The following is a 27,998-nucleotide window of genomic DNA, read 5'->3' on the forward strand; positions in this document are numbered from 1 at the left end:
TCGTAATACTTTTCCTCATACTTAATAATATCATATCGTCGTGTTCTCTGCGATTAAGATTCTTCATGATGAATATTTCATTGCAATAAATCAATTACCGTGTCGACTTAGCCGAGAGAGCGGGATAAAATTGATCAGAGACAACCCGCAACTTCGCAGACTTTGCTATAATGTTACTTTGTATAAGGGACACCTCTTCGTAATTTATACTTATTCACTCCAAATTTGCTCAAAGGCAATCCTTTTTGCGCACCGAGTCAGGAGAGACGTCGAGAGACTTGTGCACATTCTCCGCTCCCTTGTGTTTCCCACAGAATCGTCAAAAACGCTCGCGACAGACCTCGAGGACAAGTCCTTCAATCGTCGAAGTCGTACACGCGAATCGACTCAAATCGAGTCGCTGTAAATTCTGCGACAGATCCAATGACATTCCACGTCGGATAGAACGCGAAGCCGAGAGCCGCGGCGCCCGCACGAGAGGGGATTTCGAGCGCGCAAGCGAGAGCGGGCGCTCTGCCGAAGCCAAGAGAAAGAGAGCGAGCGAGCAGAGAACCCACGCTAGACACGGGAGGGGGGGGGAGGGAGGACGACGAGCGTACTTATTTATAGTAACGTTGAACAATTTTTCGCGCCCCGTTTTCAACATTTGCGAAACGCCTCGTCGCGAGCAGTCGGGAATGTTGAACTTTTTCGGGGCGCGTAGCGTGTAAATATACATATGTACTGAAATACGATTAATAACGAATGACTGTAACCGGTGAGATAATTATAATATGTATGTGTGCGTGTGTGTGTGTATGTGTGTGCGTGTGTGAGTCGCGGAGCGACGGGAAGCGATTACAGTGTCATAACGTTACTCCACGAGGCATCAGCTCTGAATTTTTATGATAGATCCTCAATAGAAGTCCTCCATTAGAGAAGTCCGCATTACTTGGCGACATCGCGACACGCGACACTTGTTGTTTTTGTTGTTACACTCACAACGAACTGCGGGAATGAATCGTCCGTGTTTCTTTATAAGAATTGTAATATGGTATCGGTTATGCTATATCGGTGAGAACGTCAGTGGAACGATCCTCCTGCACTTCGATTATTATCCGTAGCGAAATCTTTTTGCTTCTTTCTCCCTCGCCTCCCCTCCCCTCCCCTCCCCTCCCCCTCTCTCCCTTCGGGGAGATACTTAATTATGCGCTTACTGAAGACTTTTTTTGTTTTGTTTAAATCCTGAGGTTTGAGGATTTTTCGCGCGTTGTAAGTAAACGTCCTCGGGATATTCCGAAGAAATCGGATCTTTTCTCGTTCTTTAGATCCCTGAATTCCCGGAATTTAAGACTAGTTTTGTATCTTTAAATCTTCTGAGATTTATTTTGAACTGAAATTTTAGTTTTTTTTTTTCTAGGACAGAATGTGTTCTGCGTTCTTGAAACCGAATTCTTCCTTTCTGAGTTCGCTGATCCTCTTAATCCTTAGAACCTTGCATTTTCGTAACTTCGGATCCTTGAATCTCGGAGCTATAAATTTGTTGTATTTTAATTTTCATGTAACTTTAAAAAACCCCGAATCCTTTTTATCTTGAGACATTCTAAATTTTTGTATTTTAAAATGTTTTAGTTGATCAGCTGATTGCTGTCCGATTGCTTTTAATCTTAAAGCAGTTGATACGTTCGGATCGTTGCATCCTTTTGTTCAATTTCTTTTAATCCTCAAGTCCTGGATGTGTTTCCGTTCCTTAAGGACCTTTCACAAAACTGACTGAATTATCATAAGTTATATAGCCAATTTTCAACGAATCACTTAGCCAGGTAACTACGAGAAGCGCCTCACACACGATCTGATTAATCGCAGAAGAGTCTAGTAGAAGTTTTTAGAAACAAATCCCGCCATCTCTCTTCTTAATCATCGCACAAAATTAAGACCCCTCGGAGTGGGTGGCGAAAACCCTTAGCATGATTGAGTCGTGAATGGCAGCGAACACACATTTGATTTTATATCATAAATATCTTGAGCTTTAAAATATCTCGATAACATTTCGTCCCCCAAAAAAAAAAACGTTAGCATGCATCTTTCCTCGCTTTTGTCAGATCGCGTGTGACTTGAGTCATGTACACATGTACACGTTTCCATTGATTTCGGATTGTTCACGAGGGTGAAGACGATTGAAGCGATAGAGAGAGAGAGAAAGAAAGAGAGAGAGAGAGATGAAGATGATCATGGAGGTACATGCGAAATGGCAGCTTTTTAATATGTCTACGAAAAGTATTGTCAAACAAATACTCTTGAACGTTTTAATTAAAGGTAATTCGTACAGTAAATAAAATTTGAGTTTCATTCTTTACTTTTAATATTTAACGTAAGAGAATAACATGAATAATTTTTGACAATTCTTCCGTCTAAAAATATACACATTTATCATGTTACTGTTATTAAAATAATCTGCAGGCCCTATAGATAGGTAATATAGATCAGTGGCAGGCTCCCTTTGCGGTTGCTTAGATACGTTTGTTTGATCGATATTTTACACAGCGCTATGTAAGACTTTACAACATGAACGAGAACAGAAGTTGCATCGATTCGAATGAATTGTTTGCGATAATCTGAATTTCGATTATGGCGATAGTTATAAAAGATTATCAGTGGCGACAGACGGATAAAAGAATAATAATTCACGTGCCTCTGAGAGGTCGCCCTAAAAATGTGGATTTATTCGTTATGGATAATTACGTAAAGGTATTTAGAATTTTGTTCTCAACATTCAAAACAATATTTTTGAACTCAAATAATTGCGATATCTCTTCTTCGTTTCTTCTTTTCTTTAAATTCAGAACTTTTCTCTAGATATAATTTTTTAATTTTATTATATTAATATATTTAAAATACAGCACTTAACCAATGACATAATCAATTCTTATTGAAGATTAGCTTTTCGCCTTTTATTTTGGAATTATTTCTGTGGGAAAACGTGCTTGAAGAGGAGAGTGAATGTACTTTGACGGACACCGAAGCTATTTTTTCTTTGCAAAAAGCGAACGTGGCTATCGATTGGCCGAGTCTCGAGGCGGAAAACATTAACAAGAGTGAAAAGTGTCATACTAGAAACCGAATTTTAGAGAAAGCTCAAAGTGTTTTGGAAAATCGTGCAAAACTCAAGAAAGGTATAAAGATCATTCGTAATATTATTATATTAATAATATGAACAGATAAAAAAAAATGTCCATTTTTTCAAGTTGTAGAGAAGTTGTATAGAATAATTAATGAGACGAAAAAGGTATAATTATATTTATATTTTACACACGTAAAATTATATAATTAAATATTATATAATAATAAAGTAATATAAATCACATATATAACTTATGTATATAATTTTATAAGTACTGAACTCATGAGGAAAACTACAACAATAGAACTTAAAAAAACTACAGTTTTGTTTGAGAAATAAAAATGAAAAACGCGCCACTATTCCGTAGAAAAACTTCAAAATCTGCAAAAAGAAGCGGTAAAAATACAGATCAATGTGGATACGAATATATTGAATAAAATAGAGCACTTGAAAGACTGTCATCGGAAAGCTGCAATGCAGGATCTTGAAGAATGGCGATCAAATGCGGAAATGCCCTTCCTCCAGGATATACCCGGCAAAGTGCAAAAAAATAGAAAGGCGTATAGGTATCGTTTTGAAAATAGATATGAAGATTTTTTGAAGTATTGATTAAATAATAACGATTAAAGATATAAATAATATTTTTGGAAAACACGAATTTGTAGAAAAATTTAAGTCAGCTACTTTATGTTTAATCGAAGATTTTTTCTGAAAGGCCTCCACTTCAGTGGTTCGAGGATAATCTTGACATCATAAAATCTCGAGAACTTGACGAGAAAGAGATCGAAATAGAAGAAAAACAAGAATCCATAGTTATAGAAGAATTAAAGGAAGAATTAATTGTTAATGAGAACTCCGAGAAAGATTCAACCGAAGGAAACATGAAAGAAGAATTAATTATTAAAGAAGACATAAAGAAAGATCTGATTGTTAAAGAAAATACGAACGAATCATTAAGTATCGAGAAAGATCTGAAAGCAAAATCAAATATTGAAGAACACTCGGAAAAAGTATCAATAATTGAACATCATCCGAGAATAGAATCAATCGATCGGACGAATTTAAAAGAAGGTACAATTCTCAATGAAAATATCGGCAAAAAAGTGAATGTAGAAATAAGGAAAACAACAAGAAATCCGAGCGGGGATTTTAATTTTGATGAATGTTCAAGTTGTTCTGAAGATTCCGAATCAGATGACGAGATTACAGCCTCCAAATCTTCAACGAAGCCTTTAGTTAAGGAAATGAATCAGAAATCCTTGAAAAAATTCTATAAGAAGACGGAGAAGCAAAGACCAGGCCAGGAATTGATTGACAGAATATTGAAGGGTCGATATCCCAAAATAAATCAAATATTCGATGAGCCTACGAAGGCCGTTCCACTACCTAGAAGAGGTGGAACGATTAATGTGACTTTTTCTGAACGGGCCTTTCCCACTCCGGCAAGAGAGAGTGCCTTCATTGAAGAACAGGAAGTATGTGTATTGTACATTCTATGATAAATATCTTATTACAAATTTTATAAAGATTAATTTTTCTATACGAGAAAAAAAAGTTTTTTTTAGATATAATTTCTTTTCAGCGACGATTTGAACTTGACGTTTTAATTCGATTATGCACAATTTTATTTTTAATATACATATATATATAGATATATGTTTCGAACACTGCTTTTAGTGGCTCTCGAAGCAAGCGGAAGCTAGAAGAAAAACAGGATTTGTTGTCGAGGATCTCCGTCCTGAAGAACAGGATCCGCAATGGCTGAAAGACAAGGGCGAGTACGTTGGCGAACGTGCACTTTGTCGCATATTCTTTAACTCTTTAATTATTTTTGCGCGTTAATTGTTATTATTTTGCGTGACACAGTGAATTCTTCAAAGCGGGGAATTATTTAGCTGCCATCAGTGCATATACACATGGAATAAAAATCAGCGACAAGCTGGCGGCACTTTATGTGAACAGATCTGCTGCACATTTTGCGCTTGGAAATTATTACAGATGTATTGATGATTGTTCTAAGGTAATGGAAATTACAATCAATACTATAATATATAGAATATTTTCTAGAAATATTTTTTAAATTAAAAAAAAATTTAGAAAAACAATGATGTAAATAATAAAAAATTAAAAAGAATTTTTTATGAAAAAAATATAATTAAAATTAAAAATAAAATGAGAATGTATAAAATGAGAATATAAAATTAATTATAAGTGTATATTATATGTCAGACAAGTTCAACATATAGTTTTAAAATAGAGGGTATAAAATAGAAAAGTTTCGATCTTTCAATGTTTAATCTTCGACTTAAACAAAGTGTATGAACAATTGCAATTATTAAAAAAGAGGTTTCCATAGGTACTGGAACTAATGGAACCAAAGTGCGAAAGCAACAGAGTATCGCGAGCAAAGTGTCATGCTCGTCGGGGTGCTGCGCTTTGCAAATTATCTGCACCGCAGCATGGAATCCCCGAATTAGAAGCTGCCTTGAAACTAGATCCGAATAACAAGAGTATTAAACACGATCTTTATGCCGTTAGACAGTATTTTAATATACAAGAATAAGGATAGTTGGGGTTTTCTAAAATGTTTTCCTCGTAAAAATTTTATATTTAAGAAATGTCTTAATTTATTTGCTTGCAGTAAGTTGATTAAATGTATATAAGATACGTACAATAAGTAATTAAAATGTAATAGGATATGTAAAATGCTTATTTAAAATCTATAAAAAAGTATTGTTCCTTCTAATATAATTTATCGTACCAACATCTATTCTCTACCGAGTATTTTTTAATCTTATGATTATTTAAAATTTATATATAAAACAAAGACAATATCGGCGTAAAGTTTATTTTTTAATTCCGTAATCTTGATTTTAAACGTCTATCTATTTCGCTTTCATATATTTTTGACGTTCAAACATAATATTTCTGTTTGCCAAGGTTTATAATAAATGCTTACGCCTTACACATACAAAATATAATCTGAACTACAATCTATTTTAGTGCAATTTAACATCTAATTTAACTTAATTAATCTTAGCTCTACGTGATTCTAAGATGAAAAATTGATTTAAATTGTTAAGATAAACGAATTTTTTTTATTCAATTCCAAAATATCCATCCAAATACGTTTGGAAGAAAGATTCGGGATCGCTCTATATGCATAATCCTTCGATTTTCTATCAAAATTTAATAGAAATTAATAAGAATTTGAAAATAAATTTCTTTTTCAATATCGAGAAAGAGAAGTTCTTTTTTAAAAAAACAATTCTAATCTTTCGAATAAAATAATCATCATTTTAATTTATCAGTTGCTTCAAAATTCTTTCTTTTAAAACCTAGAATTTTTTATGGCCAGAATTTTATCCAGGCAGGCGCATTTGGTGTGCTCCACAGCATGGATGACTTCATGATGACGATCTCGTTGTTGATCGATGCGATGCCTGACCATGAAGACGAGGCTAACGTTCCTGGTTTCCGTCGGGGCACAGATTTGCTTGGAATCAGGGCAACAGCCTGATCCGGCGCAGCGTTTCAGAACCGTGGATGCGGGATAGAAAGCTTCATCAGGCCCAAGTCCCACGGTCAAGAGATCCTCCACTGCGATCGCTCTTGGTTGGGGCAGCGAACATTGAAATTGGTGCACCATCTGCACGTGGCTCAAAAAATCGCTATCCCTATGGAACGAGAAGAACGTACACGTGACTGCAAAACTTAGGAAACGGAAAGAAAAAAAAATAATGAAAGTAAAAAAAATTGGAATAAAGAACGAAAAAAGGTAAAGTAAAAAAATAAGTGATAAAGCAAAAGAAAATGGTAAGTGATTGTTTAAAGAAACTGAAAAATCTGATTACATAATTATTTTCTCACCTGTGATGCCTGCCGACAACAGTTAATGCAAATTGAATGCAGATTACCAATAGCAAAAATTTCGTCATCTTCGAAATGTAAAGTTCTCGAAGTGGACAAGTTGTTAAGTCACTTGAGTATTTTTTAATAACAATAAATATAAGTTAGTAAATTTATTCGTGATTACTGGTAATATATTTATAAAACAAAACACACTTTTTAAACTAATCAATAATGCTCGATCGTTGCTCAATAAAACCAAGTTTCTTGAATGGCGATCACAACATTTTCCAAATGTTCTTCAATTTATTTCATCGATTTATTATATATTCTTTCAAGAGAACCGAATATATAATTTTATTAGCAAAATAGTCTTTTTAAATTAAGCACAAATTAAAATACAGCAACTTCAGAAATACTTCAAGTGTTAGAAATCGTTAGATCTCTAAGATTTTTGAATCTTTTTCACTTTGGATCGAAGAGTGAATAAAGTATGGAATCCCAGAAAGTGAAAGCTCAAATTTTCTTTAAATAGCAAGAAAAGATTAATCTTTTTTTCAGTCGGTTCGAAACACAACATTCATCTCAGCTAAATTAATCTTAACACACTTCCATTTTTTCTTCCAGCCAAGGTTTTATTCCCAGAAATATCTCTTCTCTTCCGCAGAAATATTTAATTAACTATTCCGATAAATTTAATACGCAATCGATTTTTTTCCAAAGGCCAATTCTCTTCGATCTGTTCTTCGATCTTCACGATGCTTGCACTGAAGAGATACCCACTGAAACGATCGCCAAGCTCTGCGCGATCAGAATTCTCTCATTCTGTGTATATACGTAACTGTTATCCAGCTTTTCCCTCACCCTCGTCCTCCCTTCTCCGATTTCTTCTCTCCCGTTGCCACTTGCTCTTCGATTTCTCTCTGCGGAGAGGGATTCTTCCTGCGAATTCCCGGTAAGAGGAGAAGATTTGAGGAGGGATCAATCTAACCGTTCCGAGAAGCTCTTCGAAATAACCGTAATTACTAAGAGTGCTTCGCGTGACTTTTCTCCTTCTCGCTTCATTTCCTTCATCTCCTGAGTGCTTTCTTCTTCCTGTTTTCTTTCCTCTCTATCTGACCACCTGGTTTGGGATGAAGGTATACGAAATACACAGAGAAATAAACTGAAGTCACGTTTTTAATTTAAAGATAATCGAAAATCTTAAAAGAAATGTTTTAATTTGGTATTGTAGCATCAACAAGCTCAAATAAGCTGCGTCTCATTACAAATTTTACAACATATTTTTAATATATATTAAATAATATTACAATTTTTCAGTTAAATTGACTCAATTTATATCGCTTGTAATAAAAACCCAAACAGCACACTTTATCCGAGCTCCTGGGATTGTAGAGGACATCCTCTGAATATATTTAGGACGTCTCAAAGAAATATGTATTGTAAGACTATACTTTTATATGCTCATTTTTAAGTAAAAATTAATTCCCTTTTCTTCTTTTAAAATAATTTTTGAGGTAAAAATGTTTGTGAAAAATGTCTTTAAAAAAATGGATCTAATATATTATAATAATGTGAAGAAAAATAAATGCATGAAAATTATTTCTAATTTATGCAAATTAATTTTTATTTATTTTTAATATAATAGAGGCAATAATGAAAAGAAAGCATCACACCGCTATTTTTATACATATATGATTCAAGCACAAAAAACCAAGAGAATATCATTCATTTCTACGAACGGGAATCACCTGGGATAGTAATTATTGGCTTTGTGGCTTATGCTGAGATATAATCTGTTGCAGTAATACATAAGCGTCTACGTCGCGTCTAGTCGTATTCTAAGATGCATTCTAAAGACTCCTTTTCTTAATTATTTTTGTAAACGCAAATTCCGTAATAATTTCATAGCTCGATAAATAAGTAAAAAAATTATAAAGGAAGATTTCGCACGAATAATTATAGCTATTGTAATTGATTTCTTATTGTATTGTATACAAATTTGCTTTAGAAAATTTTGGAATAGGTACATAAAACAAATATAAAAATAAATATAGGTATAAATAATAATTAAATGCTATTACACAAATATATGAAATTAGAGAATAAAATATCTCTAAATATAATTTGCATTCTACTTTTCTTCAAGTAAGTAAACTGTTTTTGCAAAAGAAAATAGTTTTGCAGAAAAATCATTAATATATTACTTCCTAAAACTAACTTTACTTTCCAAAACTTATAAATTAATGCATTTGTAATCTGCTACAATGTAATTTATTGTTTGCGTATTTAAAATATGAAACCTAATATCAAATTTAATAAAATCTGTCAATTGTTTCAATTGTGACAATAAGGTGAGTTACAGTCACACATAGATTGAGGAAACAAATTAAAATTCCTTACGCAGATTGAACGAGAGTGGGTCATCGAAAGTCATGATGAAATTCATACCGCTTTGGTGCAGGTCAATATTTCAAAGATTGAGTCATCGAGTTGTCGAGAGTGACTCATGGGATAAATTTAATATAATATCTCTTACATATATATGGTGTAAATCGACATATTTTATTTCTCCTATTTTTTTAATTAAACGCACGATATTTAAATTAAAAAATTAGAAATAAAATAAAAGAGCTAAAGCTATTGTAAAAGTAATTTTAATGAATACCTAATTGCCAAAGCACAGCCAAAGTACCCGTGAAAAATCATCGTAACTGAGAGTCATGGTGTTTAATGACGATCAATTAAATCTGCGAGTCATCTTTATTACCATAGAAAAATCTTAGAGGAGCTTCAAAGTGCAAAGTTCATTGAAACACAAGCTTAATCATTTCGTGTAATTATAAAATAGACCGTATCACGTTTTATTTCTGGAACAGCAGACTGGTCAATGAGTTGCATAAGACAGGAAGGAAGTTTTACTCATCCGTGATACCTAAATACGTCAATGGTATTCGAACAACTATGACGCTGACAATACGTCATTCTTACGTATAACAAGTAACTTAATTGACAGTACGTGCGAAAACTTTATGGAAATTGAATTCATCTAGGGGCTCTTCCTAAATGCAAAAATTATAGTCATCAGCAAAGCCACTTGGAACAATTCAAGACTCAAAGAGCATTTAAGAATAGCAAATTGTTTATCTAATTAACATTCGATACTGATGTGTATTTTTAGGTATTTAGCGACATAATTTAAGAATGATTTGAAAGACAAATGTCATAATCTATCATTTGCACGCGAAATTAATATACAGGATAAGAGCACGCTATATGAATGACGTCAGCAGTAAGGAAACCCCCGATGAAGGAAAGGAGATTCTTCGGCTAGTTAGGTGTTCCCACCTACGTCACTGCACGGAGAACGCTTCATAAGTCCAACAATGAATACAAAATTTCAGCACCGAAATGACCTTACAACCTCTTGCGTTAACTTGTGTAAAAGTTAATCTTCTCAGATTTTATATATAATTACATTATTTAACAAATATATATATATATAATATAATATAATAATATTGTGTATATTAACAAATTTAATAAATAATATTTGAAATATTATTTGATTACAATTATATATATTAGTTTTTCAACTAGAAAATTGATCTGTACACAGAGATAATGTATTTATAAATTAATTATTTTTAAATGACTTAATTATATATATATATATATATATTAATATAAAAGATATACATGTGCACACATCTTCAATATATAAAATAGACATAGTTATCTTGTTTTTTAATTATTATTTATAAAAGATTTATAAAAAAAATATTAATAAGAATACCGTAAATTATAATAAATTTTTATTTTCCGATGAATTAAATAAAATCATTACTATAAAGAATTTGAGAGAAAGAGAGACAATACATATACCTATATATTTTTTAATAATAAATATACATAAATTGATAAAATAACTAATAAATTCACGACGCTGTGAACACATGGCTTGGCATATGTCCATATAATTTCTGATCAAGTGGCGCCTGAGCAATAAGAAACTCCGATTGTGGGCGCCGCACCGCATACATAATTATAGCCAAGCATATTCTAGAGAAACTTAACCGGTACGATGACAATAAAAAATATTAGATTCACTGGAAGTACATTTATTCTGTCTGAGTCATCTATCTCAGACTAGTTCCCGAGAAGAAGAAAACGGAAAAGGTATAGAAATTCCTCATTCTATTCTAATATAAATTCCAAGAGACTAGATCTCGTCCTGGGCAAAAAATAACTTAAATTTGATCTTGATGTAAAAGAAAATAACGTACGCCAAATTGCACAGATCTATAATGTAACTTATGTAATCAGGCTTAATAATAATTCATAAAATAATTTTATATTTAATGTATTCACTTATGTAATAACTTAGCGTAATATAAACGTAATATATTAAACAGGAAGTATAATATTTGCCTACATTATTAATGAAGTTCGGACTGCTTCTTCGACGCAACCTTGAATCTAGTAGACGAAAGCCGTGTTGCAAAAGACTATTTAAATGCACATTGATAGTCAATAGCTGATTTGCGTAAAAAAAATCTTTGAAATGCAAATGTATCGCAGACATTGCACATTATTTTCATCGTTACTGAGAAAATGAACGTGATAATAATTTATAATCTTTTTGCATTTGGTTATTCACCTGTCAAGACGACGCACGTGGTGGTACGTTATCACATCTTTGATTTCTGATTTCTCGAGGATTTATATTTTTCTCGTAGAACAAGTTAGCGAGTAACTAATCTGGAAAGAAGCCAAAGAGGAAAATACGTACAAATAATTTAAGTAACTTAAATCTTTATTAAACTGTTAATAACTTATTAAATCAACAGATATTGAAAGGGAGAAAGAAAAAGAGGGAGAAAGAGAGAAGTGCGTTGAAAAATATTGAATTTTTTTAAGTTTCACCATGATAAGTAAAATTTGCAATTTTGTAATGAAGGAAGTACAATTATTATGTCTCTTATCGCTAAAGAATTTAAAATTTAAAGAATTACGTGGCAATGATCGCTTTACTCTCTTCTAGCATTCTACTCTCTAGCATTAATAACAAGAAGGCTTCCACGAAGAACGACAAGTAGCTCCGCTTTTTCCGTGTGAAACGAAGAAAAAGGGCATTTTACGGTTCGTGGAAGTCAACGAAGCAACCGAAATACTCGAAGTAATAATCATTCGCGAGGAGATGATTTCGCCTTCGTCGCTAGAAGCACTCGGCCGCGAAAGATGATTTTTAGCGTGACCGCCGTCCGCGCAGAAACGCAGCAGTAAATGAATTAACGTCGCACGAATATTCCGAATTATTAGCCACATAATAATTAACTTCCTGTAAAAGTGGAGAAATGGAACTTTCGCCTCATTATTTGATTCATCGATTATAAAAATGTAAAATATATTTTTTTATGTATTATTATGTTATATCGTCGCAATTATCGCTGGCTACATTTTATATGACGTTTTATTATTATTTATTATTATTAAAATATACGCTATTAAAACCAATTATTTTTTAAATTAAATAAGTCAAAGTTTCATATATCTCAAATCCAAATTGGAAATTCTTTTCATAATAGATTTTCAGAGTAACTTTTTTCTTAGCAAAAATGTCGGCGATCATTTTAAAATACACGCAATGTAAGCAATTAAAAACAAGGATTTGTTTTACAAACTAAATTTTAAAGAGCCAATGGATAACGTAATTATATCTTTGAGTTAATTTCCAATGAAATTTATCTTAAGGAATTTTTGAAATGATAATAAAGATATGCTAAGTAAAAATTGGAAAGTTGAGAAATAAATTCTCTCCCTTAGCTCATTTTTTTAACATAATAAAAAATTAACTAGCAATTTATTATTAAAAAAATATTTAATAGTTTTATAACAGAATTGTATTAAAAATATTAATATAAAAAATAAATTATTGATTCTATAGGTACCAGTATACCATTGTTATTTTATTTCCTTACGTTATTACATCATTCATTATAACAATATCAATATACTTGACAGACTCATTACCGGTTGCGACAATTATTATTCAAAGTGCAAAGGGTTAAACAGCAATGGCTGCAAACTCGCCCGTGAAACGGTTGCACAATAAAGCGGAATCATCGCGGAAGGCACGCGCGATACGGACTTTACGCGTGTTCTCGCGTGAGGCATGCGTGTGCAAGCTCTTCCATATATAAATACTCGTGTGTCAGGGAAAATCTCAGTCGGCCGATACTTGGTGCCCGTGTCTCTCTTCTCTCCCGTCCGTCGAAAGCTTACCTCTATTCAAAAGCCGGAAGTTTACCACGTGATTTCCTTGCTTCTCAAAAGGAACGAAGTCTCGAAGGAAAGAAAGAGGGAAAAAGGATATTTCAGAAAGAAAATCAAACATATCCTTTTTCTTTGAAAAAGCGGCACGAAGATATACCTATAAAGCGAAGAAAATCCAAGAAAAGACAGATTGATAAAACGGAGCGAAGAGAAAATCCAAGAAGAAAAAGAATTCTTCATCTTTCTAAAGACGTGGTGGTTTCGTTCTTAAAAAAACGAAAGTTGCAAGTTCAGCGATCAGTAACGATCGATTTGTTGTGGCCAGGAATCGATCTGGTGATCGATTGAGCTTCCGAGTCGCAAGAGCCAAGGCTTTTGAATTCACTTTACGGCTAGAACCGACGATGAAAGGTAGACCAAGGGGATCGCTTCTGAGGCTGCTGATTCTGATCCTGACGACGGTGGATCAGACGCTGGTGGTCCTGACGGCACACCACGGCGGTCATCACCATCGGGTCCCGCGGAGGATCCACCTGCCGCGCGCGATGGAGGCTACGAAGAAGTTCCTCTGCAGGGAGCCCCAGTCGAGAGCCTACAATCTCAGGGATCTGGTGCAGAATCCTAGCGAGAGCGTGAATCAGCCGGTGTACATTGTGGTGAAGAGGTGCGACAATCACTCGGGCTGCTGCGTCAGTCCCGATCTCAGCTGCGGGCCGGTGCACTCGTTGATCTACCACGAGGATATGGAGGTCGAGGTCTGGAGCCTGCTGACGAATAGCACGAGGAGGGTGTGGATCAGAATCGAGCAGCACGACAGGTGCAGCTGCGAGATCAGCAATGCTAAAAACAGAACTAGGGAGGACACTCAGCCGCCTAGTGTACAGATCCTTTGATCCTTGAAGTAATCTAGATCCAGCAGCGCGGCGGAAGACAAGTGGTTCGATATCAGCAACTGACTGATCATCATGCATTTCGACAGACAACGCTGTGCTGCAAGAAGAACAACGTGGAGTGTCAATTTGAAGTTAGTCAATCAAGACTGGAACTAATTTTCTAAGATTTTTATTTGTACGTAACTTAATTTTTTTAAGATTCTTTAAGCTGGTGTACACAAGGTGGAACGGATATTGAAAACGCAATAGTACTGATTCGCTCGTAAAGAATTTTTAATACTATGCAATGCAACGTTATGAGAAAAACTGATAGGGTACAGCGGGATAATTTGGATAACAGTAAGCATTTGCAAGAATTTCGGAAAAATAAGAGATTTTAAGATACATTTTATTAAATCAGACATTGATCTATTGAAATGTATCTTAAAATCTCTTAATTTTCTGAAATTTTTGTAAATGCTTACAGTTATCCAAATTACTCCGCTGTACCCTATAAAGTGCTGATAAATGTTAATTGATTGTAGTTGAGACTGACGACAGATTGGACTAGGATGTAGCTCCTTAAAACTTCAATTAATACTCGATTTATCTCTGTTTACGGCTATATGACTACGATAGTGAGAGATAAGAAGCGATAAAGTGAAATTAACCAACATTTTACTGTATATATATTTCATACCGTGCAAATTAGTTGAATTACAAAGCTTAATTAAGAAATTAAGAATTAATAAAAACATGACTGAAAATACGAAGAAAGACGCTTAATAAGTGATTGTGATTGTGAAGGATTTTGTCATGAAGAATACAAAAATGAAATGCAAAAATCATTATTTGGATGAGTAAGAAAAAAGAATGCGAATTTTTCAATAGGTAAATTTAAGGATTTAAAAATTCGGTGTCTGGTTTTTCGAAAAAAAAAAAAAAAACCAATTATTCAACAGAAAGTCAACAGAAATATGTTTCAAATATAAATATCTTGCAGACTATCTTTATCTACTTCGTAGTGATATTTTTCAATGTCAGCGTAATTTAAATCGTGCCAACTTTTTTTACACAATTTAGTGTGATAAATGCAAATGTAAGAATCAGGATACTCCGTGGGATATCCCAAAAAAGTGCATATATAATAAGTGCGATAATGTTAAAGCCTTCAATAATGTGATCCGCGTTACATTTCTTTCTCGTATACTCCGAACACACAGAACATTCTATTGCAAGTGATTATACATACGAAGTGAAGTTCTAGCGACAACTGTTATATCTTTACCTGTCTCAGATTGTGATCGTGAATATTTTAGAGACACTTAGGCCTTACTTTTAACTGACATTGTGATAAGATCAATTTATAGCGATAATACGAGGTTTCGAAGTGAGATGTATGTCGGCGCTAATCGCTTCCTGTGCTCGGATTTGCGTTGATTTCCAACGTGATCTTTATATAAAAGTAATAATTCCACGAAGCTAACAGCCACGTTAAATATAACTTTGCTATACATTTGCTATAAGTGCGATACTGTTTGTGCGTCGAACACGGAGTTTGCATTAGTTAAACAAAGTTCAGACGCGGCGGAAATAACTGCCGTTTGTATGTAAATAGCTCAGTACAAGCGCGTGCCGCAAAATTGTGGTATATTATGATATACTTTAGGATTCGAAAATTAAAAAAATAAGGACTTCTTTTGCACCGTAAACGATTTTTTACGAGTTCAACTTCTGTAAGTGTAAATAGACAATAATTTTTTTAGTTATTTTATTTTAAATTAATTTATGTATTAAATGAGTGAAATGAAGTGAATGAATCGCAACTGGCTCAGAACCGGCATAAAGAAGGAACACTTTACAGTATTTCGATACCAATTTTAAATTTAGCGCTATTTTAGAAATCTAATCGTTTAATCGTATTATAATTAATTTATTTATTAAACAGATAATTATTCAAAGTAGAATAAAATAATAAAAGAAAATCGCGATCGCGATGTAAATCGATCGTGTCGAAAGGGTTCAACAGTATTCCTGTAGCATATAATTAGCAACTAATAACTCGAATATTATTTAATTTTTGTATTAATTAATTTATATATCGACTAATTTATGTGAAACAATGAAAATATTTATATAAAAATAAATTACAGCTTTAGCTATTTTTATACTAACTCGTACAATTTATTTCTGTACTTGTTACCTATTTTTTAAATCTTATTTTAATTATTTTAATTTTAAATTCGATCTTTTTTCACTAAATTTCCTCAGATTAATATTTTTCAATTACAATAATATTCGTAATAAACGCAACATTGATTCAATGGTTTTTCGCTTTAAAGTTTCCACAAAAGCAAAATAAAACATTTTATGATATACTAGATTTAAAAATCAGTATAAATTTTATATTATATTATTTTTTATTATAAAATTATTATAAATATCGAGGCTAATTCTTTCTATTTAAAAAAAAAACTGATAAATCCATCAGTTTTTCTTTCTATCAAACAGAGAGATGAAATATGAATATATAACGTACGTTGCTGTATGTTAATTAGATCTCTTATTAACGAGAAATAATTTTTAAAAATTATAAGACCAGTATTCGTAAAAAATCCGATCTTATATTTGAATATATTGAAGACAATCTTGAGGTACCATGTGGTCAATTTATTGGCCGGATAAAATCTCAAGATCCAACTTACGGCCATCTTAAATGAGATTAAATCGCGAATATTGCTCCATGCAAATTTTCTCGGCGCAATCCCGCCAAATCTTTATTCTGCATTTAATTCTAAATAAAATGTCGAGAAGCTGACGTTAATTTTCACGGTAGTTATTAACTGTCGTGTTTCGTTATTGGTTGTATCGCTTGTCCGCCTGTCTATCTACAGGAAGACAGAAATAGCGAAACAATACGTATGCTCGATTTAGAGCGCAGACGTGTGAAAAGAATTGGACTGACGCCCAAAAACGAGAGCCGGCGGCGCCGTTATGTCAACGTCGACATTCACGGACACCTGTTTCACGAAGTCAATCCTGTCAAAAAAAAAAAAAAAAAAAACCTGCTAGTCGCGTATGAGGAATGAAAGTCCGAATCGCGTGCAAAATATTACGTATAAAATTATATATTAATATATTGTATTCGCTGGAAATTTAATTTTTGCATTTAATTTTTGACATGCCCGCTTTAAAACCATTTTTAGGATTTTTTTGGGTTAAAATGGATTTCAAAGTGAACAAATTCAAATCGCAAAAGAAATAGAAACTTTATTTTCTTAAATCTAAAATTTACCAATTTCTCATAGTATTTAAAAAAAAAAAAAAGACAAATTTTTCGATCCTGAAATTCTTGTAAAAAGAAATCAATTTTTAAATCTCTCTTAAAGGATCTATCAAGCAAAGTATAAAAAAAAAACATGATATGAAATTTTCTGCATATTTTTGTGATCGTGAATATTTAGACACTTAGATCTACTTTTAACCGACTCTTTTCTTTTGAGAAACGATTAGGAACGTTAAAATGCTTATAAGTGAATAAATTCGGTTTACTAAAGTTTATCCTTTACTTGTGTTTAACATAAAAAGACGATATAACTACAGAGAATGACAAATACAAGACGTACAGACAGGGAAGTCTTCTGCTGCGCGGTATTACGAGTATCGGGTATAAGGATATTTCGCACGCATTCGTCGACCTCGCGTCCCTCGTCCTCGTCCCCCCTCATTGGCGGCTCCTCTAGCGGCATGTCCTCGCATCACTGGTTGTCCTTCGAAAATAGAAATTTATTTTCGTATTAACATTCACACATAAAGCTTTGTCGAAGAAAGCATTGGACATTTGTATATAAATTCATCTATCTTAAAAAGAGCGAGACATTCTAATCGAGTATGTAGAATCGCGGACAGGTTGGTTGCGACACTTTTTTTTATAAGTTTCAAAACGCACTAATATTTTGCAAATGCGAACCACGATTGGTGTTAAATTATCTCTAGACTAAAAATAGTACATCGTGGTGCGCATTTGCAAAATATTAGTTACCTATAAAATATATATTATGTATGTTAAATATATATTTTAGAAACCTATAAAAAAAGTGTCGCAACCGATCTGTCCACGACTGTACATGTGATATAGCTATGAGTTAATCATTTAGCTTTAGCTATTAAATGAAAAAACAACAAAAATCATATTATTCAAGTAAAAAGTTAACGACAAAGGAAACGATAAGATATTGTTTCGAAATAAACGAATAAGAAAGTCTTATCGTTAAAATCTTATTTAATCGCGCTACTCACCTCTACCGGACTGGGTTTCACCCCACACAATCGGTGTAGGCCTCGCGCCTCTTGCCACTCTAAAGGGCGATCTCGGTGATCTTCTTACTACTCCCCTGGCGCTATTAGAATCACCCGCGGCCGCCAGGCTGGCTGCCATTGTCCTCTGGCGAGTGTTACTAGACGGCGACGCCTCCGCTTCGCGGTTCTCCTCTTCGACTTCGTCTTCAACGAGTTCGCTTCCTGCCTCTTCCGTCGCCTCTACCGTATCGACGACATCGTCGTCGCCGGATGCCAAGGTCGGTTCTTCCACTCGCTTCTCACCCTCCGAGCTCACTCCTGCGAAACAAACAGAAGAGGAAGCAATAGAATTAAAATCCGTACTCTCGTTTTCTCTTTTTAATGAATTCAAATTAGGTTTTAATGAGATATACCTTCGCTTGGAGTTGTACTAGATTCTGTGGCTTCAGTTGAACCGCGCTGCTGGTCGTCAGCACCGACAATGCGAATACTGGGAATGTTAGCGTCCTCATTGTCTCCGGAAGTCGCCGTCACGGAAACATGCGTCACGGTGCTCTCTTGTTCTTCGGACTGGCTACTACTAGTCTGTTGCAATGAGAATTGTGAAGAGACATTAAGTTTCAATAATGCTTAATATGTTAATAAGAAATTGTAAAATTGAAAAACAGAATTTTTTTCTTACCGAAGGCGGCAAATCCGCAGCTGGAGAAACCTGAAGAGGTGTCGTGGGAACACTGCGACCAGTTCCACCGTCCTCCAGTTGTGTCAAGTCCATTCTGCTATCGTCCAGGCTCTCCTGAACAACCTGAACCACAGCGGAATTGGTTGAACCAAAGATCCTAGTGTTAGAGCCTGTGGGAGTTGTCAGAGACGGTGTCGAGGAGGCTGTTGTAGGCGCCGAAGAGTCTCCAAAGGTGAAACGACCTTGCGGCACCTGTGGAGAGCTTACAGCTTCACCGAAACCGTCGCGACGGGGAACGAAGAGGGTAGGAGTGCTTGGTACGATGCAGTCGTCGCCGCCATCCTCGTATCCTTGTTGTGGCTTTGGGGGAAAAAAAGACGATAAATTGAGATAATATAAATAAAATAGACAAGATTCAGGCCAATAAACAAGCAAAACTTTTTTTTAGTTAAATACATAATAATTTACTGATAATTTAATAAATAACGATTTGATGGAATTTATTTATTCATTTCAATTATCGATAAATTATCGATAAATTATTTCAATTATCGATAAATTATTTATTTAATCAAAAACAGTTTCGCCCGTTTACTGGTCTGAATCTTATCTATTTGATTGTTTTATGCATACGAGCGGTAATTATTTTTAACCTGAGATAATGTAAAATTCTCTAAAATGTAATAAATAAAAATATTTTAAATACTAACCAGAAGAAGATGTTGCTGTTGCTGCTGCCTGGGTATAGGCGCGATCCCTCTAGACGACATGGCCGTGAAGGACGTGGCGGGTTCACCGGTCGGCCCAGCGCTGCTGATGGCTTCAGACTGTTGCTGACTCGTAGGAATAATGGCTTGACCTTGTCTAGGCATCTCAACACTGGTGGAATCCTCCTCCATGATGATCTCCACCTCGTTATTGTCTCGTTCAACCTCTACTTCGACTTCGTACTGCATCTCTTCCTCTTCCTCTATCTCGTACGTATCGTTGTCAAATTCCTCCTCTTCCTGTGCTTGATGGTTGCCCCCACCTTCACCCTCATCACAGTCCACCACAACTACGCAGCCTTCTTCCACTTCTTCATCTTGATCTCTTTGACTTGACGTAGGCACCTGATAAAAAAAAAAGCGTTGTCAATATTAGAAATCAACAATAAAATATTATTTTCGAAACTGAATTACAGATAAATACAATAGAAATGTTAAATTTTGTTCTTTTTTTTATCCTCGTTTTTTTTATATCCTCACCTGATACTCCACTTCCGAAGCGCTGGCGCTCGCGGTCGCGCTAATGTCCTGTCTGCTCCTCTTGGTTTTCGGGCTCGGCACCTGATCCTGACGTCCGTGATCCAAACTTTCGATTATCCCGGAACCGGAGGCGGTCGAGTCTCTACCTCGAGTTCTCTTGAGTCCCGTGGAAGCTTGAGAAGTACTGACCGATTGTGTGGAGCTGCTCGCCACCGTCTGCTGCTGGTCGCTGATAGTGATCTGCTGCTGCTGCTGCTGCTGCTGTTGCTCCACTCTGGGACTCACCAGCGCTACTGTCTGTTGCTGTTGTTGTTGCTGCTGCTGGCACGGCTGCTGTTGCGGCTGCAAGTTAAGTGCACTCTCCGCACTTTCGGGATCTTCTCTCTGCGTTGATTCCGCGGATTCGCTTAGCTGCGGCTGCACCACCAGTTGACGAAGACCGCTGGTTTGCGCACTCTGCGACGAAGTACTGGTACTTGCCGGCTGGAAGTCCGTCAGACTGCTAGTCGGCGAGCTCGTCTCCGTGGTGTGCACTACCTGCTGCTGCTGCTGCATCTGATGCGGCGCGACCATGACCGGCGCGCCAGCTGTAGTCGGTAGGACGGCAGCCGTTCGCGACTGCACCACCACGCTCATCGGTCTGATGCTGGCCAACGGGGTCTCCGTTCTGGCGGACATCGGTTTGATGTTCGCTGTCGGTGGCTCCGTAGTCGCGCTCACGCCGCTTACCCCCGACAACTGTCTCTGGAGTTGAGCAACCCGCTGTAGAAGCGCCTCCTTCTCCGCCTGTATCTCCGACTTCTCATGCTCCAGCCTGGAGAGACGACCTTCCATCTGCGACTTCAACGCCACTAACCGCGCGTCGTGCTCCGTATCGGGATCTCCTTGAACTCCGGCGCTACCTCCCGCCGACTCGATCCTGGATTTCAGATCCAGTAATTCTTTTTCGCAGATCTTCTTGGATTCCGTCAGCTGCATGATCTTCGTTCTGGCGCCCTTGAGAACCTGCTTCGCCCTGTCCTCCTTCTCCACACTGCTGCGATTCATAGCCTCGATTTCTTTTTTCAAGTTGTCCGCCTCGTTTTGAGCCGCCACCACCTGACGCGTCACTTCGTCTATCTTCGTCGTAAGCTCGATATTTATTTGACGAAGCTCCTGGCGGCCCTCCTCTCGCAGCTGAGCCTCACGCTCCTGCGTCGTCGCGCCGGAAGCATCCTCATTCCTGGTTTCCTCATTGCGGCTCTTCTCCTCCTCGACGGTTCGCGCGAGCTCCTCATATTGCGTTTTATACTTCTTGGCTATTTTGCGGATTTGAATCTCCTTGTTTCTGATGTCATTGAGAACGGCATCCTTCTCGCTCAACTCCTTCCTCAGGGACACCAAATCTTTGGCCTTCGAGGTGGAATCGGCCAGCGCCTCGTTGAGTTCCTGCCCCAGCTTGCGAACCTCTTCCGACGCTCGCGATATATGTTCATCCTGGGTTTGCGCCTGCCTCTGCAGATGCGCCAGCTGCTCCTCCAATTTCGCCTTCTCCGTCTTCACTTGATTAAATTCGTCCGTTCTCTTCGCGTGAGTCTCCCTCTCCGACGTTAACAGCTTGCTCAGGTTCTCTCTTTCAGTTTGAAGTCGCCGCCAATCCTCAGGGCTGGCCTTATTCGCCCTTTCTAATAACGTATTCGCTCTTTGCCTCCATCTGGTTGCCTCTCCTTTCAAACTCGTGTTCTCCTCTGTCAGAGCTTCCGTTTTGGCTGTCAAATCTCTGGATATATCTCGAAGAGGTACCACCTCCTCCGATAAAGCGTTCACTTTGGCCGTGAGTTCGTTGACCTTCGCACTCAGACTGTCTCTTTCCTCCCTGAGGATTCGGTTAGAATCCGTGATGGCGTTCAACGTCTCCACTTTGCGCAGCAACTCCGAATGCTTGGACGTGGTCATTACATCGATCTCGGATTTTTCACGTTCAGAGTTCAGCAAAATTTCGGTTTCCTTCAACCGCTTCTCCATTACCTCGGTCTGCGATTTCAGTCTGAGATTCTCGGCTCTAAGAACGTCGGTCTTGGCTAAGGCCAGATCTTTTTCTCTTCTCAAATATTTCATGACTCTCAACAATTGCTCAACTGATTTGGAATCCTCCTCCACGGAGCTGAAACTCTTGTTCAGAGCTTCCAGGCTAGTGTCAGGACTTTCCCTTCCTCCGCTTATCTTGGTCTGCTGACTCTGCATGATGGCTATTCGGTCGCCCAACTCCTGAATCTGATTATGCAGAAGCACATTCTGCGAATCGAGGTCTACAATTCTCTTTTGGGTCTCTTCGATCTCGTTCACGAATTTCTGCTCTCTCTGTTTCAAGGCTGATTTCTCAATTTGTAGAACTTCCACTGCCGAGTTTCGCTCTTGGTTTAGAACATCAAGTCGCTGTTGAACTTGTTGAGCTTCCTCTTTCAATTTTGCCAAAATCTGTGAAAATATTTATGTGAAGAAGTTATATAAATTCGTATAAATGTATTTACTGCTAGACTTACCTGCAAATCGGACGAATGCTGCATCATTTCTCTAGCGTATTTGTCCTCCGCTTCTTTGGCCGCGATAGAGACAGACTTCAAGTCGTTCTTCAGCAACTCCATTTCACCTTTCAACTCGTCGAGTTCTTCGACCTTTCTTTCAGCCTCAGCCAGTCTGTCTCTCAGCTCTAAATCGGTCTCTTGCCTGCCATTTGATATCTTTGCTAGATCATCACCCAGTTCCTTCACTCTCTTCTGCAACGAAATAATCTCCACGCGCGACTCTTTCAGAGCATTTTCCAGCTCCTCCTTGCATTTGTTGTACTCGGCTGTCAACTCTCTCAATTGCGTTTCGGCGCTCTCGGCAATGTCGCAATACTGCTGACTTTGTTGCCTGGCTGCCTTCAACTGTTCGGAGAGCGAGTTCACTTCGACCTGAGAGGTACCCAGTTGCATCTCCAACTCCTTCACCCTCTTCACAAGACCTTCGTCGCCCGTCAAGGGTTTAGCGATGGAATGAGCAGCCACTTGTCTCAATTTACTACTCAACTGATCAACTTTCTGACTGCTTTGAGCCTCGCTCTCTCTCGCTTGATCCAGTTCCGTTTTCAGTCTCTCGCTCAATTCGCGTTCCTCCTTCAATCTGTCTTGAGCGGTCGCGAATTGTCTCTCCAAATGAGCCGCCAATTCTCTGAAGCGATCCTGCTCCTCCTGAAGACGGCGTCGAAGAGCAGCGCACTCTCTGTTGGCGTCGTCGAATCTCTGCTCGGCCCTAAGCTGTCCCTCGGCCTGGACTCGCTCCAAACTGGCCTTGATAGACTCCATGTCCGCCTTAAGCAGTGCCTGAGTCTGCCTTTCTCTTTGGAAAATTTCCCGCTCCTTCAGAAGACGTCCCTCAGAGTCACGCAGAAGTTGACGTTCTTGACGAAGGTTCTCCAGTTGGACTTCCGCCCGAGACAAGCGACTTTGAGCAGAAAGCGTCTCGTCCTTCAAGATCATAATACTTTGCTCGTGTTTGCTGATAGTAACACTGTAATTGGTGCATTTCTCTTCGAGAGCTTTGATCTGGGACTTGTACGAGGCGACATTGCCCTGCAAAAGTGTGAATCTCTCGTTCGCCGAGTCCAGCTGCGCTCTCAATCTGCAACACCTCGCCGAATTCGCTTCCGCCTCTTTCCTGAGCCTCTCCACCTCCTCGCCCAACATCTTCTCATGCGCGGTTCGTTCTTTGCGATATATCTCATACTCATCCGAAACGTGTTTAAATTTATCCTCGGCCTCTTTCAGCCTCTTAAGCAACTTTTCCTTCTCTTCGTCGCTTCTCGTTCCCTTCGACTCATCTTCCGATTTGGATTTGGACTCGTCGATATCCTTATCCAACTCCTCCTTCCTCTTCTCGCTGGAATTCTTGATCTGTTGATACATGTTTTTGTACATGTCTCTCTGCTTCAAGAGGCCGTCCAACATCTTCGACTGTCTGTCCTGCGCGGTCTGCATATCCGTCAATTGTTCCATGTAACGGTCCAGCTTCTCCTTCATCTCGCCCGAATTTATTTCGTCGGTGGCCCGCTCGATTTCCTCTTGTCTGGATGACAACGCGCGGACAACTGCCAAGAGCTTCTGATTGTTCTCCTGCAATTCCTCGATATCTTTAAAGGTCACCAATTTCTTACTGATGATCTGCGACGACAAGATGTCATCTGTGTCGATGGAGGAAGGCAAATCTCTAGTTTCCACGCGAGTGCCGGTGCGGCTTTCTTGGACCTCTTTGAGCAGATAACATACCTATGATATAAAAAAAAAAATTTATAATCGTACATTACATGATTGAGCATCTAAAGTTATCGTTTATAAATTCTAATTTACTATATGAACATGAAAAAATATAACTCACTTGTCTAGCTAAGTCAGCCAATTCAATTTTCAGCTTTTTGTTTTCTGTGGTGTGATGCTTGGCAAGACGATTAGCCTCGTCGGAACTTTCTTGGAGACGTTGATTTTCCACGACAAGCTCGTCCATCCTGTTTGTCAGCGTCTCGATATTCGCCACAGCGTTTTCGTAATCTTGACGCTGTTGCTGCAATAACGGTGCCTTCTGCTCTAATTCACGAAGGATTACATCCATCTGCGACTTCAAACGTTCATTTTCCTCTCGTTCCAAGGTCAATTCATTGGTGACTTCGACTAGTTGGGTATAAATCTGCGTGAGGCTTAATCCTTTTCGTAACACTCGACTGGTTATAGCTGCTGTAGGTGCCAACTGTTCTACAGCTTGGTTCAATTTCTCTGCAAAGTTTGTATAAATATTATAATGAAATGCATCATAATAATAAGAGAAATAATTAAAAGGTACAACGATGAACGCAGAGAATAAAATGAGAAAACATTACATTACCAGCATTAATCCATTAAACATGACAAAGAATTAGAATTAATTCACAACTCACCTTGTTGGATATTCTTCAGTAATTCATTAGCATGTTCTAGCTCTTTTGTCAGTTCCTGGATGTTCTGCTCCTTGTCATCGATATCTTGCTTGTGCTGGATCAATAATTGATTGTACTTCGTCTCCAAGACTCCATACTCCTCCGCGGTGCTGTCCACAAGTTTCTGTAGCTCGCTCGCTGCATTAGAAAGTGCCTCCGCCTTGGCATTGGCATCGTCCTTCATCGACTCGTATAAACTAGACAAATTTTTCTGCGCATTGATTTCTTTTTGATAAGAATCGTTAATAGCAATTTCATGGGCACGCTGCTGTTCCACCTTCTGAACCAGTTCATCATTCTGCTTCTGGAGAGAGGAAACCGATTCTCGCAGTTGGGAATTGGCCTCATTGACTATCCGCAAATCTTCCTCGCGCTGGGACAGCTGCGTGTCAATTAAAAGAGCCCTGGCGGAGGCTTCGGATCGTGCTGTTTGAAGTTCAGAGGTCCTTTTGGCCAGCTCTTCTTCAAGGCCTGCCATTTGTTGAGAAAGAAGCATTCGTTCTTTGTCTAGTCGTTTCTCTCTGTGCACACGTGATTCAAATTAAGAATATATATCATACCTATAATTAATTTCTTTACGTTCTTATAAATATACAATACATATAATATCAATGGCGGATACAAGGGAGGGACGGAGAGGGCGATCATCCCCCCCCTCAGAGCTCTCTGAACAAATTTCGTATATTGGAAAAAGTCGGTTTAAAATGAATTGAGAAAAAAAATTATCAGAAATTATTTAAGACTAAATAACGTTCACTCAACTTTTTTTAAATAAAAAATATCAAAAATAACATTAACGACAGTAATAACTAAATATTCATATTTTGTCATACCACCCCCCCATCCCCCTCCAAAACAACTCTCTGCATCAGCCACTGTATAATATATACATACATATTACAAACAATTTATAGAAATATACATTAAAAATGTATTAAAATTATTGTTGTAAATTATTACAAAAGTAATAAAAATGTAATAACTCTAAGTAACAATTAAATAATATATTATATATTTTGCGCATTTAAAAAACAAGTTTTTTCCTTCTAACTTACTTGAAATCTAAGGTCATCTCTCGACTGCGAATTTCCTCGGTCTCAGCCAGAGTTTGGCACTTGGATGCGATGGCAGTTTGAAGCTGGGAGCTTAAAGACGACAAATCAGTACGCATTCTTTCAATTTCGGTATCCCGCCTTTCAACTTGCAGCTGCAATGCATTCGCCTCATCTGTAGCTGTATCTCTCTGCCTACGTAATTCACCATTTTCCTTCTCCAGCCTGTAATCAACATTAAATGTCAACAACATTAGATTAAAAATATTAGAGTCTTAAACTATTTAGTGCAGTAACTCTATATTACTGTTTCTTCTGTAGAAATAACAAAATTTTGTAATATTCAGTTAGAAACTGTATGTAATGTTACCGTTTGACAGATTCCTGTAATCGGTGCACTTCAATTTTCACTTCCTCAAGATTGCCACATATTTCAGTATTGCTCTTTTCCGTTAGCTCTAACTTTCCTCTATACTCGTCAAGATCCAACTTCTGCTCCGCAAGTTCCTTCTGCGCCTGCTCCAAATTTTGCTCTGTAAATCAGTTATACAAAGTTCTTTTATTTATTCACATTCCTTGCTTTATAAATTTCAAGATTCTTTATCTTGGATAAATTTCGGCATTGCCATTGTACTTTCGACACTCAAGATTTAAAGCAAGCTTACATCGCTTCCGTTATTTCCGAGAGTAAATAACGAAAGCGTCGGTAGAAGGGGACTTGAATTTGGAAAATAAAAAAAGATAAATAAAAGCGTCGGAGTTTCTGAGGTAAATAAAACAAACGCGCTCCTCGCGAACGTCCGAAGGCACGAGGACTTTTATTTGTTCACATTCCTTGCTTTATAAATTTTAAGATTCTTTATCTTGGATAAATTTCGGCATTGCCATTGTACTTTCGACACTTAAGATTAAACCAAGCTTATATCGCTTCCGTTATTTTGAAAGTAAACAACGAAAGCGTCAGTAGAAGGGGACTTAAATTTGGAAAAAAAAAGATAAATAAAAGCGTCGGAATTTCTGAGGTAAATAAAACAAACGCGCTCCTCGCGAACGTCCGAAGGCACGAGATTTCGAAAACCGGCGTCCAGCTTACCCAGGCACTTTCGGTTGGTCTCGAAAACCGCCTTGGCGGTTATGAACTCCTCGAATCTCGCGTTAAAATGCGCGTTGATCTTCCTCGTCAGCTCCCTCGGGATTTGCGCCAGCTCGTCGTCGTTCGCTATCTCCCGCAGAACATTGGGCTCGCTCTCCTCGACCTCCATGTCGAACGAATTGTGCGCGATCAAATGGCCGGATCGGTCGGATTCAGTTTACGGTCAAGGTACTCAGATTACAAGCGTTAAATCGTCGAATATTTCCGAGCGGGCGCCACATAAAGCCACATTTGCGTCCCCTCGCGCTTACAATAAACGTTATCGCGTTTTTCTTACGGCGAACGAACGAACGTTTACCCGCTTCCACCCGCTTCGTCGTCACGTACAGTCACGTTAACGTAGCGCAAACGGCAAATCGAGTTAAAATCAGTACAGTACAGGCAAGAATAGCCAGCACTGCCAACAGTTCTCTAGTTGGTTTCACAGATCTCTACAGGACTCTAGTCACAGCTAGAGTCCTAGATATCAGAGAAGCGCGAC

At 37.5% G+C, this 27,998-nt stretch overlaps 4 protein-coding genes across 5 annotated transcripts; 2 read left to right on the top strand and 2 right to left on the bottom strand.

Moving 5' to 3' along the window:
- The first annotated feature begins 2,443 nt into the window (after positions 1 to 2,443).
- Positions 2,444 to 5,761, top strand: LOC105454376 (dyslexia susceptibility 1 candidate gene 1 protein homolog). Its single transcript, XM_011696951.1, has 7 exons — positions 2,444 to 2,727; positions 2,915 to 3,152; positions 3,468 to 3,666; positions 3,816 to 4,575; positions 4,778 to 4,878; positions 4,967 to 5,120; positions 5,457 to 5,761. Exons 1-7 carry the CDS (start codon positions 2,608 to 2,610, stop codon positions 5,661 to 5,663), a joined length of 1,779 nt encoding a protein of 592 aa, XP_011695253.1. The 5' UTR covers positions 2,444 to 2,607; the 3' UTR covers positions 5,664 to 5,761.
- A 615-nt stretch (positions 5,762 to 6,376) lies between these two features.
- Positions 6,377 to 7,772, bottom strand: LOC105454377. 2 transcript variants are annotated; one of them, XM_011696954.1, is made up of 3 exons: positions 7,166 to 7,772; positions 6,971 to 7,081; positions 6,377 to 6,777 (listed from the first exon to the last, which is right to left on the bottom strand). In XM_011696954.1, the coding sequence occupies exons 2-3, from the start codon at positions 7,036 to 7,038 to the stop codon at positions 6,432 to 6,434; spliced, it is 414 nt and encodes a 137-aa protein (XP_011695256.1). In that variant the 5' UTR covers positions 7,039 to 7,081; positions 7,166 to 7,772; the 3' UTR covers positions 6,377 to 6,431. The 2 variants fall into 2 exon arrangements, with proteins under 2 accessions (XP_011695256.1, XP_011695254.1); XM_011696952.1 differs by having other exon boundaries at positions 6,971 to 7,772.
- A 5,389-nt stretch (positions 7,773 to 13,161) lies between these two features.
- Positions 13,162 to 16,175, top strand: LOC105454378 (platelet-derived growth factor subunit A-like). The gene is made up of 2 exons (XM_011696955.1): positions 13,162 to 14,249; positions 14,643 to 16,175. The coding sequence occupies exon 1, from the start codon at positions 13,630 to 13,632 to the stop codon at positions 14,116 to 14,118; it is 489 nt and encodes a 162-aa protein (XP_011695257.1). The 5' UTR covers positions 13,162 to 13,629; the 3' UTR covers positions 14,119 to 14,249; positions 14,643 to 16,175.
- Positions 16,176 to 17,644: 1,469 nt separating this feature from the next.
- LOC105454379 (nucleoprotein TPR-like) lies at positions 17,645 to 27,885 on the bottom strand. The gene is made up of 12 exons (XM_011696956.1): positions 27,458 to 27,885; positions 26,735 to 26,897; positions 26,368 to 26,589; positions 25,274 to 25,833; positions 24,721 to 25,112; positions 22,848 to 24,611; positions 20,326 to 22,782; positions 19,789 to 20,190; positions 19,079 to 19,438; positions 18,810 to 18,981; positions 18,397 to 18,714; positions 17,645 to 17,867 (listed from the first exon to the last, which is right to left on the bottom strand). Exons 1-12 carry the CDS (start codon positions 27,624 to 27,626, stop codon positions 17,752 to 17,754), a joined length of 7,095 nt encoding a protein of 2,364 aa, XP_011695258.1. The 5' UTR covers positions 27,627 to 27,885; the 3' UTR covers positions 17,645 to 17,751.
- Between the last annotated feature and the right edge of the window lie 113 nt (positions 27,886 to 27,998).

The sequence above is a fragment of the Wasmannia auropunctata genome, unplaced genomic scaffold (assembly GCF_000956235.1).
Source record: "Wasmannia auropunctata unplaced genomic scaffold, wasmannia.A_1.0 LD335985.1, whole genome shotgun sequence".
NCBI classification, from domain to species: Eukaryota; Metazoa; Arthropoda; class Insecta; order Hymenoptera; family Formicidae; genus Wasmannia; species Wasmannia auropunctata.